Genomic DNA, 13,211 nt, shown 5'->3' with positions numbered 1-13,211 from the left:
TGACCACGGAGATGCAGGTATGCAGTAGACCGTCCGGGAGGAACTACGGAAAGAAGGCTTGTCTCCAGCACTAAGCCGTACCGTGTTCCTCTTCGCTGCTCTCGGGAGCGGGCGACCTGATATCGCCGAGTTCTCTGTTTCTGCTATACCTCGCTTCTTGGCGGCCCTCGTGGAAGCTGACGACACTCGTGCATGCGTCCATGTGTCCATGTGGAGGGCGTGGAAACCTCAACGTGCCGACAAAGTCCCTTTGAGCGGCTGAGCCGGGCCGCATCGGGGGGCGGTTTGTTTGCTTTGCCCCAGCCCCTGGACAAGGCCTGCAATTGGTCAGACACGGCGTCCTTTTCGCCCGCTTATCCCTTGGCATCGGACCGGAGCAGTCACTTGTCAAGTCGAGCTGTTGGATTTTTGTGTTGAAATGAGAGGCGACAGATAGAGGGAGAAAAAATAGAAGTTCTTTTCGTCATTGGACATCCCACTTTTGCTTTCCTCCGATGCCGTTATCAACCACCGGATTCCCCACCAAAACGCACTCATCTCCATCGACCGTTCGTTGTGCTTCTCGTCCTTTAGAGATACACATCGACACCATGAGCGTGAGGTTGACGTTGGGCGTGACGATAAGGCCGTAGGCTGTTGTTGGAGGAACGCGCCACCGCCGCTCAGCTGGCGGTTGATGCGCGTGACAACGGCGCCCGTCTTGTCGTCGGTGATGTCGGCCCGACGTCCAACCGACTTCCCTTCATCGTTAGCGACTCGGCCTGACCCGTCATAGCGTTGGTATCGGTCGCCGTCGCCTTGGAGCCGAAGACTGCGGGCGGTCCGTGTCAGTGCTTGTTGAAGCAAAGAGTTGAGGGTGCCTCGCGCTGAAATCGGCTCTTGACCTCGAGCAGCTTCCGCCCGCTGGGGTCGACGGCGGCGTACCGATGTCGCATAGATGTCAAGTGCTCCTTGACGGTGTCAAACAGGTGGTTGGCGGCCATGTCGAACACGGACTTGCGCCCCGGAGAGACTGGTGATATTTGACCGGTCCAGAGTACATGTTGAAACAGCTGCTGCGGTATGGTTCCCAGCCTACATCGCGGACAAAAACAAAGACCAAGATTGTAAGCGGTTAGAGGCTCACCGTGTTTTGCAAGCTGGGAACTTACTTGGGACTCATTCAGTGAACGGTCTCGACCTAGGTACCTACACGGCTACCTTAGTGCATCACCAACTTCACGTCATGCTTACCGTACCCGCTGGGGGTTTATGGCAGGATTTTTGGCAGATCTTCAGCGTCCGGCCTTGCATGTCGCCGAGGCCGGGGAGCTCCGTAACCTTACGAGTTTGGGAATTGGGTTCCTGACCCGAGCCCAGCTCGCAAGCAAGCCAACTGGGCCCACGGGTTGGCTGGGGCCGGTGGTGGCCTCTGCGGTTTTTTGGAGCTGAGTCAATCTTGGCGAAGACTTTCCTATCCGTACTTTGAAGCTCCCAAACTCCATGGCGACGAGACTTCGACCATAACGAGCGCAGCACTGGTTTTGCATGAACGAGCATTAACCCCGAGAATAGACAGAAGAGGCCCTCGCCAAGATAAATATCTTCGATCTCTCTGCTGCTTCTAAGCTGGTCTGGCACTTGGCAACGCCAACTTGGGATATGTCTCTGCTCTCTTCCGCAATGGCGCCCTATCATTGTTGCAAAACCACGCAAGTCGTTGTCTGTCATGAAGCGACAGCGTGGCGGCTTCATGACTGCCAGCAACCTCTCCTCCACGCGAGAGGAACACAGCATTATCCACATAAATAATCAATCAACAGAACCACAACACCCACCCTCTCACCCAGCTCACCAGCTCACTCCCTCCCCCGAAAAAACCTACCCAAACCACCCATCAACCCAACCAACCCCCTCGCCTCCTCCCCCGCGCTCGGCAGACCCGCCCGGATCCACCCGGGCAGCTTCGCCCTCACCCTCTCGGCGCCAAACCGCCGGTCGACCAGCACGACGGCCGCGTAGTCCCCGCGGTGCCGGATCACCCGCCCGATGCTCTGGTTGACGGCCCGCATGCACGCGTTCTCGTAGAACTCGCGGGCCGCCTGCTTCGCTTGCTCGCGGTCCTCTCGCGTTGGCGTTGGCAGGGGGTTCTGGCCCTGGTCCTGGTCCTGGTCTTGCACCGGGCGCTCTGCCCGCGTGTTCGTGTGCGTGTGGTCGCGCAGGCGCGAGAGCGCGGTGGCCTCGACGTACTCCAGCCGGGCCTTCCAGTCGGGCGCGTGGATGTTGGGGTAGGGCAGGCCGACGACGATGACGCAGCGGCCGAGGCGGTCGGCGAAGTTGATGCCCTCGGAGAGCTTGCCGCCGACGACGCTGAGAAGGACGGCGCCCGTCTTCGGTTTTTGGCTGGTGGGCGGTTGCTGTTGCGCAGGGCCCGATGTTGGTTCAGGGGAGAGGATTGCGGCGCTGTATTGTTGCAGGATGTCCTCGCTTGAGCCGCCTTTCGTTTCGCGGAAGAGGGCCTTTTTGGCGGCCAGGCGGTCCCAGATCGTTGGCGCCGCGGTGGCAGGGCCGGCTGTTCCCGGCGCGCCTTGAGACGCGGGGTTGTCGGGCGTCTGCCATGACGCGACGACCTCGTCGAGATAGCCGTAGCTGGGGAAGAAGACGACCACACCATCGGGCACGACAGAACAGATGTTCAGCAGCGCGAGACCCAACTGGCGGATCATGGCGCGATCGCTACGTTTCTGGAAGCTGAATTCGAACGAATCGGAGGCGGTGCTACTGCCTGGGGGGATCGGTTTCGTTGACGCCAGGGTCCAAACAAATAGATTTGACGATGGGATGACGTGCCCGCAGCTGAGGGTGGTGATCTTGTCCGGTGGGAGAGTCGGGAACAGATGTGCCCTGTAGTCGTCGAATGGCGACATGGTGCCGCCGGCAAGGATGACGGCTCTGGCGGCGGAGGCGATGGACGAGAATGCGTGCGTCGGCGATAGAAGGAGGTACGAGAGCTTAATGTCGGACGGAGTGGAAGAGATTTTCTCATAGAATATCCGGCCCTCGGTGCTCAGGTTGGTGAGGGACGTCAAAAAGGAGACAAGAGTATGGAGGACGGGTGTTGACGTCGGAGGCTTGCTGCCATTAGCAGTCGTTGATTCCTGCTCCTCGGCGTAACTGGCATAGCTCTCGACCTTGTATGCCAGCTTTGACTCTTGAATGTACCTGACGAGCTGATATAGGTTGATCAGGTCTGCGCCTCGGGCCTTTAAAACTGTGTTCGAGTCGACTATGCCTTGGCCACCCTGAGGAGAGTTAGCACTCGTTTGTCCCATAAAAGCTGGAAGCTTACCTTGACACTGAGCAGTGCGTTCAAGCACTCGCTCAGAGACTCGACAACCTTTCCCACCTGCGCCACCATGACCCGGTTTTCCGCTTTCAGTTTCTTGCCGAACCGTTTCACGTACAGGCCCAGCATTTGCCTTGCTCTTCTCAGCTCGCTCAGGCGGATTTCAGCTGCGTGGACGTTGGCCACGGCGTCCATGATGTTGTGAGCCTCATCAATGATCACGACGTTCCCTTCGAGCTTGATACCGAGGGCCTCCCGCGCGCTCTTCTGCAGCAGCAAGGGATACGGAAGCGTGATGACCTCCGCCCCCGGGATGGCCGTCCGTGAGGCGTAGTACGGGCAGACTTGCAACTCCTTGCCTACCCGGTGGAGGTCTTCAATGTCCGGCAGCGTTGCCAGAACAGAATCGCGAAACTCGTGTGTTTGTTTGAGATTCTCGGCATTGGGCATGAATGGGCATCTCTCTTTAGGCTTGGACTGCTGCAATTCCGTACATCTGTCATTGATGGCGGACAGCGACCCGAGCCGCGCAACCGAGGGGTTGATGCACAACTTCTGCCTCGACGACAGAGGCAGCTGCTTGACCGTTTCCGCGGCGGGCATCCCGTCAGCCTCTGCGCTGCATGATACCATTTCCGCTGGAATAGACGGAGGGAAGGCAGGCCGCCTCAACTGGGAGATGAACTGTGTCAACTGCGAGTGTGTGCGCGACGTGTAGTAGATCTGCTGCGTGTCAGTCTGATCGCACCCTTCGAACGCCCAGAACTCAACAACCAACCTTGACTTCATCCTCTACTTCCTCCCCGCCGTTATCACCTTCCCTCCTAGAACCACCTCCGAGTCCAACCTTCTCCAATAACGCCCTGGTCTCCTTACTTAACCCTCCCAGGCCGTCATCATCACCCCCCACCCCATCCCCATCCCAATCCCCAACCAGAAACTCCCTCTCCTCATCTACCTCCCCATCCTTCTCCTTCCTTGTCCTACCACCACCCTCATTAAGCTGATCCACCCTCGCCCTCTTAGCCGCCCGCTCCCTCCCGCGGACCTCCATGGCCCTCTCCCTTGCGCGCGCCCTCTCCAGCGCGCGCTCGCGGTCCTCCCACCGCCGCGCCAGCTCCTCCCGCCTGCGGCGCAGCGCTGCCTCGACCATCCACTGCGGCTCGCCGGCCATGGCGGCGGCGGTCGCGTCGACCGAAGCCTCGTACCGAGCGCGCTTGTGGGCGCGCAGCCAGGTGAGCGAGGCGCAGATTAGGGAGAGGGATTTTCCCTGGATTTTTTTCGTGCGGTTAGTGGGTTCTGGTTTCTGAGGTTGTCAAAGGCATTGGGGGTGGGTGGATTTGTGGCGAGGAAAGGGGGGGAGGATTTACGGTGCCGGTTGGGCTTTCTAGGATGCCGACTTGACCATTGCCCTTCTCGAGGACGTCGTACACGGTGCGCATGAACTGGAGCTGGACATCATAGGGCTGGTATGGATGGTGGAAATCAATTGGCGGGGCATTGTTGGTTTTGTTGTCGTCATCGTCATCGTCGCTCATTTTTGGAGGATGAGGATGCTGTTTGTTCGTAGATGACTTTTCGTTCTGATTCGAATATTGGTTAAAGTGGCTGCACGCTGTTTAACCAGACAAACTGGAGAGACGGCGACGGAACCCGAGCTGCCGAATTACGAAGGAAATCACTGGGGTAATGAGCCATAAGTGGACGAAACCGCAAAAGTTGGATGCGACGGCGCTTCACTGGTCCGAAGGTTTACAGTCACACGATCACGTGAGCCCCAACTTTCCTGACTGTGGACATCTGCATCCTCAAAAAGGGGCTCAGGGTAAGACACATCAGATGCTGGGATATCACTAATGCTGGTGGCTGCCGGACGCCTAATCCCACAACACAACTAAACCGTAGTCGTACAGCACAACCCGTGCAAACACCAAACTCCACAAATGCTGCTCTCTCAAACCCTCAAAATGTCCATCTCGTCGTCGTCCCCGGCCTCGCTTGTCCCTTCCACCGATTGGTCCATCCCAAGGCGTAAGAACTCGTGCTCCAGCGCCTCCTCGGCGCTAATCCGCTTGCTCGGGTCCAGCTCCATGCATCGCGAAAGAAACTCGATAGCCAGCTTCTCGTCCGCGGGCACCTCGTGCTTCTCGCTGCGGCCGGTGCTCCACAGGATGATCCCCTGGAGGCTGAACCCGGACTTGCCGATCGTGGGGATCGACGTCTCGAGCATGCAGCCGTGCAGCAGCGCGGCAGTCTGCATCCTTCGCTGCCCGAAAATGGTGGCAATCTCGATCATCGCCTCGATGTCGTCGGCCGAGTTGAAGAAGGGGAACCGGCGCGACAGGATCGTCAGCAGGATGACGCCGACGCTCCAGATGTCGATCTTGGTCGACTGCTCCGTGCATTTAAACAGCACCTCGGGCGCGCGGAAGCCGCGCGTGCCAGCCCGGTTCGCCCGCCGCGACGGGCGCGTGTCCTCCCGCGGATAGCCGGGTTTCAGCGTGCTGCTGAGCAGTGGCCGTAGCCTCGCCTTGCGCACCGCCGGGTCGTCGTGGCAGACACACGGCTTGCAGTCGTAGCCCTCGCGCTCGGCCAAGCCGAAATCGACCAGCACCCCCCGGCGCGAGGCCGGGTCGTAGAGGAAGTTTGTCGGCTTGATGTCGCGATGCAGGATGCGGTGCCTGTGCACGCTCGCCAGCGCCGTGAAGAGCGACCGCAAGTAGATGGCGATGTCGGGGATCGTCATGTTGCGGAAGTAGTCGCGGAAGTCGGCATGGCGGAAGTAGGGGAGGACGGCGACCACCTGGTCCGTCCAGCGGAACGCTGTGATCAGCGGACAGACCGACTCGCAGCCCCGCAGGTCGTGGAGCAGCTCGAGCTCGTTCAGGATGCGGCTCGGCGAGGACGTGACGTAGATCTTCTTGATGGCGACATACTTTGGTTTGCGACGCCGCTGCGGTTGCGGTTGCGGTTGCGACTGGTAATCGAGCGTGGCGCTCGACTGGCTCGCGAAGCTACGCAGCGGCGGTGGCGACCACTTCTCTGTGTCCCTGTCCAAGTCCCACGAGTTGTCGTAACTGTCGTACAGCAGGTCCTCGGCCTTGTAGACGGTCGAAAATGTGCCTGGAATGTGACGAGTCAACAAGAGACCTCTAGCGCCGGGCGCGGGCATTGGCACGAAGAGCGCAGATGCGGGAGGTGCAGACCTTCGCCAATCCGCTTGATCAACCGGTACTTTTGCCGGAAGCCGCTAAAACAGTTCTGCAGCTTCTCCATGTCCTGCTGGATGTGGCTGTCGTCCGGCCCGTCCTCTTCTGAGCTCTCCACGTACTCCGAGTCCTGGCCATCCTCGTCTCCCGGCCCGCCGCCGTCCTGGTTAGTGGCATCGTCGTCGGGGTGCTGCAGTGCGCTCTCGTTCATCTCGGTATCCTCGGTCGAGGGGGCATCCTCGTGTATTTGAAAGGAGGTGGCGGCCTGGAACGAATCTGCACGGCGCCGACGTGTAGCCGTTACCGTTGCCATGACCGTCGCCGTTGAGGGTAACTGAAGGGGGTGCACAGACTGAGACCCGTAAGAGAGAAAAAGAGCACACTGCGACTCGCTCCACTCTGTCGGACGGCTGCTATCTATTGGAGGTGCATGAGTTCTCTGAAGGTGTGAAGGAGCGCGCGAGGATTCGCTGAGCTGCTCAAGGCAGCGAGCCGGGCTGAGAGGGAGAAGCGGCTGCCAATTGGTGGTCAAACTGGAATTGGTTGGTATCTGAGTGCTTCTCAGCCTTCAAGCCTTGAATTTGGACCTGGCCAGCGCTCGGCTCAGGCTCAGGCTGACGGTTAACAAGGGTCAGAGCAGTTCTGGAGGGGTAACGCACAGACCACGACGCGATAACCCCGGCGGGACGCGCCTGCCGACCAGCGGAGCACAGTTACTGCCCGGTCGCGGGTCCGCCAGCGTCAACAAACAAATTCCGCCGTTGCCAGGGCTCCCCCCACTGGGCGCAAGCAACAAACCAAGCAAACCAAGCAGAGGAGGGGCGACTCGGGTGTCTCGGTTTTGCGACGCAATCGCCCAGTACAGCGCCTGCAGGCGGCCGAAAACTGCGGAAGACACCTCCCGCCTACGGTAACTTTCGACAACACAACACGGCATTTCGACGGTTTAGTTAAAGGCTTCATTAACGGTATCGACGACTTTTGTTTTCTATCCTGCATCTGCACCTCGCCGCCCACTGGTCCCCCTCTCGCGACAGCAACCCACCCCTCGCCGGCCGTTGTCCGCCATGGACAGCGTCAACTTCGACATCAACGATGCGCTCAAGCATTACATGAGCGACCCTGCCGGCATCCCGACGCCCGAGGCCGACAGCGCGCTGGTCGACTGCGAAAACGACCCCGAGGCGCTCGCCGACAACGCCCTCGTCAATGGCGTGCTCAACCCCATCGTCGACGCTGTGGCCGAGAACCCAGACGCAATCACACGCAGCTCCATCTTTGACTCGCTGCAGTTCCTTCTAAAGTGTGCATCCATCTCTTCTGACCCCTTGATACCCTGCGCAAGAGACTTGTCGCGGCTGGCCGCGGACTCACCCACTCCCGCCCCGCGCTCGCCTCCGCTGGGTTCTGGCGCCACAGCCCGTCGTCGTCGCTTGCAGGACCCTGATTCTGAGCTCTTCAAACAATCCAGGTACACCTCCTTCCTCTCGGCGCACGCTCTGAGCAAAATCTTTGACCTGATCACCTCCGGCCTGGCCGCCGAGGCCGACGTCATCCACCATGACCTCGAGTCCGACGAGCAGGAGCTCATGGCCCACCACAAGCAGCTGCTCGAGATGTACGGCTTCCTCCTGCAGTGGACCATCGCCGCGGTCGAGACCAAGGCCGCCGAGAAGTCCTCCGCCACAGTGCCCGCGCGCGGCCGCGGCAAGCCCAAGGGCAGGAAAGACGCCGCCGGCAAGGACGCCACCTGGGACTCTTCGACCCAGCTGGAGACAGCGTTAGGCACCATGTGCAAAGTGCTGCGCCTGAAGCTGAGCAAGATCTTCCTCACAACATCAGAGCGCGATACCTTCATATCGCTGCTGACGCGGCCCGTCTACATGATCCTCGAGAGCGAGCAGCGCGTCAAGAACACCAGCATCCGCATGCACGCCTTCAAGGTGCTGTGCATCGCGGTCAAGCATCACGGCCACGGATACGGTGGGTAAGCCCCTTTCCTTGCCGGGCGCGAAGCTGACTCAAGTCTGCATAGCTGCGCAAATCTCCATTGTGCAGAACCTCACATACTTCGAGCACCTTTCGGAGCCGATGGCCGAGTTCCTCCACATCCTGGCGGAACAGTACGACTACCCGCAGCTGGCTGACGAGATCCTGCGCGAGCTCAGCAACAAGGAGTTCAACAGCAACGACACCAAGGGGCCCAAGTCTGTTTCGACCTTCATGATTAGGCTGTCTGAGTTGGCTCCTAGGCTGGTCATCAAGCAGGTTACCTTGTTGGCGAAGCAGCTCGATAGCGAGGTATGCGCACCCGCTCAGTGCGACTGTTTAGCTCTGCCGAAGCTGACATGCGCCAGTCATACACCCTCCGGTGCGCGCTGATCGAGGTCTTCGGCAACATGCTGGCCCACCTTAGCAAATCAGACGAGAGGGGCGAGAACCACAAGATGCAGATGAATGCATTCTTCGACGTGCTGGAAGAGCGTTTCCTCGACATCAACCCTTACTGCCGCTGCAGGACCATTCAAGTCTACATCAAGCTGTGCGAACTGGACCAGAAATTTCCGAAGCGGCGGCAAAAGGCGGCCGAGCTGGCCTGCCGCAGCCTGGAGGACAAGAGCAGCCATGTCAGGAGGAACGCGATCAAGCTCCTCGGGACGCTGATCCGCACACACCCCTTCACGGCGCTCCACGGCGCGCAGCTGGCGAGGAAGGACTGGCAGGAGCGGCTGGACAAGGTCGAAGCCGAGTTGAACGCTCTCAAGCCGCCCGTCGATGCGCCCGGCCTCGATGGCGACAAGGGCAACACAAGTGTGGACCAGGAGTTGCTCGACGACGCCACCCAGGTCGAGTCGCCTAAGAAGCAGCCGGCCGAGATGACCGACGAGGAGAAGGTGGCCGCCATCCGCAAGGCCCAAGAGGAGGCCGCCACCTCCGAGGCCATCGAGAAGCTGACGCTGACCAAGCGCTACTACACGGAAGCGCTCAAGTTCATCGACGTGCTGCACGAAGCGACCGGAACGGTGTGCCAGCTGCTGGGATCGCGGAACAAGAGCGAAGTCATCGAGGCCATGGACTACTTCGAGATCGGCGATGCATACAACATTGAGCAGAACAAGGTTGGCATCCGCCGCATGCTGAGACTCATCTGGACCAAGGGCAACAGCGACGAGGGCAAGGGCGTGCAGACCCACCTGATCGAGTGCTACAAGCGGCTCTTCTTCGAGGCGCCCGACAACTTCAGCCCCAACGACGCGGCCAACTACATCGCCAGGAATATGATCAGCCTGACATTTGGCGCGACCCCGGCCGAGCTCACGTCCCTCGAGCAGCTGCTGAGCACCATGATGAAGCAAGGCATGATTCCCGACCTCGTCATCGCGAAGCTGTGGCAGGTGTACGGCGTGCAAAAGCGGGAAATCTCCAAGAAGCAGAGGAGGGGCGCCATCATCGTGCTCGGCATGCTGGCCACCGCCAGCCCCGAGATTGTCGTCGGCGAGATGGAGACGATGCTGCGCACCGGGCTTGGAGCCCACGGGCGCGCCGACCTGCAGCTCGCCAAGTACACCTGCGTTGCGCTCCGCCGCATCAACCCCACCGGCCGCCAGGCCAAGGAGTCGACAGCCAAGTTCTCGAGGCTGCCGAACGACCACGCGGTGCTGGTCAGACTTGCGGCGATCACCGAGGTGCCCACTGACAGCAAGGACTGGTACGGCGTGGCTGAACAAGCCATTAACGCCATCTACGCGCTTTCGAGGCACCCGGACGTCCTCTGCTCTGAGATCATCCGCCGCAAGACGAAGGCGGTGTTCGGCCGGTCGGGCTCGCGCGCGAGCTCACGCCCGAATTCCCGCCCTGCTTCGCGCGACGAGACTCAACCAGCACCGAGCTCGGCGGCAGCCGCCGAAGGAGCAGACGGTGGTGAACCGCCCGTCCCGAGCTCGCAACCGCCGAGTTCGCAACCGCAGCCGGCGAGCCCGACCAAGAAACAGAGCAGGGACGACGTCACCGGTCTCTCGCAGCTGCTCTTCATCGTCGGCCACGTTGCCATCAAGCAGATCGTGCACCTCGAACTCTGCGAGCAGGACTTCAAGCGCCGCAAGCAAGAAAAAGAGAAGACGGCCGGCGCCGCCAAGGATCGCAACTCGCTCTCGGCCAGCACCTCCAGCCGCCGGTCTGTATCGGCGTCGCACTCCAAGGACAAGTCAAAGGTCGACGAAGAAGGCGACGAGCTGGACCTGATCGGCGGCACGACCGAGGACGACTTCACCGAAGCCATGGCGCACATCCGCGAGCGCGAGCTCCTCTACGGGCCCAGCTCGATTCTGGCCCTCTTCGGCCCGCTGGCCAGCGAGATCTGCGCCAACAACACGACGTACCGCGACCGCAACCTGCAGCAGGCCGCCACGCTCTGCCTCGCCAAGCTGATGTGCGTCTCGTCCGAGTACTGCGAGGCCAACCTGCCGCTGCTCATCACCATCATGGAGCGCTCGACCGACGCCACCGTGCGCAGCAACGCCGTCATCGCCCTCGGCGACATGGCCGTCTGCTTCAACCACCTGATCGACGAGAACACCGACTTCCTGTACCGCCGCCTGGCCGACCCGGACCCGTCGGTCAAGCGGACCTGCCTCATGACCCTCACCTTCCTCATCCTCGCCGGCCAGGTCAAGGTCAAGGGCCAGCTCGGCGAGATGGCCAAGTGCCTCGAGGACGAGGACAAGCGGATCGCCGACCTGGCCCGCATGTTCTTCACCGAGCTGAGCACCAAGGACAACGCCGTGTACAACCACTTTGTCGACATGTTCAGCCTGCTGTCGGCCGACCGCCGCATCGACGAGGAGAGCTTCCGCCGGATTGTCCGGTTCTTGCTTGGCTTTGTTGAGAAGGTGAGTGTCCTCCCTCCTTTGTGCCTGTCTTGCCTCACTTTGCCTGGCCTTGCCTTTCCATGCCTGCCTTGCCTTGCCTTGCCTTGCCCATTCCCACTCCCATACTCACCTACCCCCTCCCCTCTCTCTACCCTCACCAGCTACCATGCCTTCGACCTGATAGACTACCCCTATACTCTTCGTCAACCCTTGCCTGCTCTCATATTTACGTAATGCTTGCTTTGCTAACCCGTTTTTTCTCTCCCTTGCGACGACGCAGGACAAGCACGCGAAGCAGCTCGCCGAGAAGCTGGCCGCCCGCCTGGCCCGCTGCGAGACCGAGCGCCAGTGGAACGACGTCGCGTTTGCGCTCGGCCTGCTCCAGCACAAGAACGAGGACATCTCCAAGCTTGTCGCCGAGGGGTTCAAGGTCGTGCAGGCTGCTGCTTGAGGGGTTTGTGTCTGGCTGGCTTTCGTTGGTGGTGGTGGTGGTGGCGGCTGCTGCGGCGGCGGCGGCTGCTGCTGCTGCTGGAGGTGTTGGATGGCGGTCGGGTCGTGGACGTGGATGGGCGGCTGGGCGACTGACGGATGATGTGCTGTGCTGTGGAGTGCGGTGGTGTAGTGTGCATTACCGGGCGTCGGGCGCGGGTTGGACCGTGTTGGACTAGGAGCTGGGTTGGGTTCGGTTGGGCATGGGATGTTGGGAGATATATCCTCGCCATGTTGGGCGGCGCTTGCTGCTGGGAGAGCGGTGCTCGACTATGCTTGTTCGTGGGTCGGGAGGGAACTTGTGACGTACACGATCGTAACACTCTTGAGTTGTTTCTTCTCTTACACGCTGAAAGTCGCACTGGCTGATGCTTGTGCTGGGACTGGATGCTCGGGGCGTCGCTTGCCTCAATCGTGTGCCGGCCGGTGGCCGTCACCTACGGAACGGCCGCATTAGTGTTGGCAGGGCCCGTGGTAGGCCGCAGGCTGGCCAGAAACTTGCCAGCTTGCTCACGGGAAGATAGGCTGGACGTGTTGAAGGCCCTGAGCCACAAGAGTCCCAATAACAACAATGGGGCCCCAGAGTTTTTAGCTGACAGGACAGTGCTCGCAGGGAACGGCGAGGTGACCGCCAGTGGCAGGCGAGGATGGTTACCTTGCTGGGTCTTCTTGTTCGGACTGGGAAGGTTCATGGGAGGATTGCCATCCCTTTTATGTTGGTTCTGTCCTTCTGAAGCGCATGCCTGATTTCAAAAGCCGCTCGAGTCGGATCTATATGACACCTCTTGACCTCCCTGCTTACCATCTCAACTAATGAGGCGTGAACTTGCTCTTCTCTGCTACTTGTTAAGATCTCAACAAGTGAGGAGTTCACTTGCTTCTTTTGCTTCTTCCCCGCAGTGCGTCGCGCTTTTACGATCCTTACTCTACGCACTCCTGTACCGCATCAGGCAGAGCTCTGACCTTGTCGGACCCAATCACCTGCCAAATGGTAACAAGGCCAGGCCGTTTTACCCATGTTCAACATGCCACCTTCACCTTCTCCGCAGCCACCTTCCCCGCACCATCTGTAGGCGGCGCGCAGTTGGCTGACCGTGGTATGAGCGGCTCGGAGTCCGGAACCGACTGAGACCTTGGTGGACGTGGAGGCGGCGAGGCCAAGCTTTCCCGGACAGCGTTGCCGAGCTTGAACCTATTTTCTAGCACTGCCGGAACATGGTCGGATATTTCTAGACTGCAGCGAGCGCAATACCGGGCCCTGTCTATGGTTGGGGTTCACTCGGTCTAGGTTTTATAGCAGGTAAATGGCTCTCTCTAACA

General features: G+C 60.2%; 5 protein-coding genes across 5 annotated transcripts; 1 reads left to right on the top strand and 4 right to left on the bottom strand.

Moving 5' to 3' along the window:
- Positions 1-689: 689 nt before the first annotated feature.
- Positions 690-1,384, bottom strand: THITE_2116526 (uncharacterized protein). Its single transcript, XM_003653932.1, has 2 exons — positions 1,167-1,384; positions 690-1,106 (listed from the first exon to the last, which is right to left on the bottom strand). Exon 2 carries the CDS (start codon positions 981-983, stop codon positions 828-830), a length of 156 nt encoding a protein of 51 aa, XP_003653980.1. The 5' UTR covers positions 984-1,106; positions 1,167-1,384; the 3' UTR covers positions 690-827.
- A 299-nt stretch (positions 1,385-1,683) lies between these two features.
- THITE_2116525 (uncharacterized protein) lies at positions 1,684-3,623 on the bottom strand. Its single transcript, XM_003653931.1, has one exon. The coding sequence runs from the start codon at positions 3,309-3,311 to the stop codon at positions 1,839-1,841; it is 1,473 nt and encodes a 490-aa protein (XP_003653979.1). The 5' UTR covers positions 3,312-3,623; the 3' UTR covers positions 1,684-1,838.
- Positions 3,624-4,067: 444 nt separating this feature from the next.
- Positions 4,068-5,046, bottom strand: THITE_2116524 (uncharacterized protein). The gene is made up of 2 exons (XM_003653930.1): positions 4,696-5,046; positions 4,068-4,595 (listed from the first exon to the last, which is right to left on the bottom strand). Exons 1-2 carry the CDS (start codon positions 4,861-4,863, stop codon positions 4,092-4,094), a joined length of 672 nt encoding a protein of 223 aa, XP_003653978.1. The 5' UTR covers positions 4,864-5,046; the 3' UTR covers positions 4,068-4,091.
- A 1-nt stretch (position 5,047) lies between these two features.
- On the bottom strand, positions 5,048-6,930 carry THITE_2116522 (uncharacterized protein). Its single transcript, XM_003653929.1, has 2 exons — positions 6,532-6,930; positions 5,048-6,448 (listed from the first exon to the last, which is right to left on the bottom strand). Exons 1-2 carry the CDS (start codon positions 6,845-6,847, stop codon positions 5,280-5,282), a joined length of 1,485 nt encoding a protein of 494 aa, XP_003653977.1. The 5' UTR covers positions 6,848-6,930; the 3' UTR covers positions 5,048-5,279.
- A 394-nt stretch (positions 6,931-7,324) lies between these two features.
- On the top strand, positions 7,325-11,908 carry THITE_2116519 (condensin-like protein). The gene is made up of 5 exons (XM_003653928.1): positions 7,325-7,837; positions 8,006-8,517; positions 8,570-8,835; positions 8,892-11,423; positions 11,683-11,908. The coding sequence occupies exons 1-5, from the start codon at positions 7,602-7,604 to the stop codon at positions 11,851-11,853; spliced, it is 3,717 nt and encodes a 1,238-aa protein (XP_003653976.1). The 5' UTR covers positions 7,325-7,601; the 3' UTR covers positions 11,854-11,908.
- Positions 11,909-13,211: the final 1,303 nt, after the last annotated feature.

Source organism: Thermothielavioides terrestris, chromosome 3 (assembly GCF_000226115.1).
Source record: "Thermothielavioides terrestris NRRL 8126 chromosome 3, complete sequence".
NCBI classification, from domain to species: domain Eukaryota; kingdom Fungi; phylum Ascomycota; class Sordariomycetes; order Sordariales; family Chaetomiaceae; genus Thermothielavioides; species Thermothielavioides terrestris.
This window is presented reverse-complemented; position numbering and strand designations above follow the sequence as displayed.

Excerpts from the sequence above, each read along its gene's own strand:
- THITE_2116519 (XM_003653928.1), top strand. The coding sequence starts at position 7,602 with ATGGACAGCGTCAACTTCGACATCAACGATGCGCTCAAGCATTACATG. Across the intron at positions 8,836-8,891 it reads CGAAGCAGCTCGATAGCGAG|TCATACACCCTCCGGTGCGC; the intron begins GTATGCGCACCC and ends GACATGCGCCAG. Across the intron at positions 11,424-11,682 it reads TGCTTGGCTTTGTTGAGAAG|GACAAGCACGCGAAGCAGCT; the intron begins GTGAGTGTCCTC and ends GCGACGACGCAG.
- THITE_2116525 (XM_003653931.1), bottom strand. The coding sequence starts at position 3,311 with ATGGGACAAACGAGTGCTAACTCTCCTCAGGGTGGCCAAGGCATAGTC.
- THITE_2116526 (XM_003653932.1), bottom strand. The coding sequence starts at position 983 with ATGGCCGCCAACCACCTGTTTGACACCGTCAAGGAGCACTTGACATCT.
- THITE_2116524 (XM_003653930.1), bottom strand. The coding sequence starts at position 4,863 with ATGAGCGACGATGACGATGACGACAACAAAACCAACAATGCCCCGCCA. Across the intron at positions 4,596-4,695 it reads TAGAAAGCCCAACCGGCACC|GGAAAATCCCTCTCCCTAAT; the intron begins GTAAATCCTCCC and ends AAAAAAATCCAG.
- THITE_2116522 (XM_003653929.1), bottom strand. The coding sequence starts at position 6,847 with ATGGCAACGGTAACGGCTACACGTCGGCGCCGTGCAGATTCGTTCCAG. Across the intron at positions 6,449-6,531 it reads GATCAAGCGGATTGGCGAAG|GCACATTTTCGACCGTCTAC; the intron begins GTCTGCACCTCC and ends GTCACATTCCAG.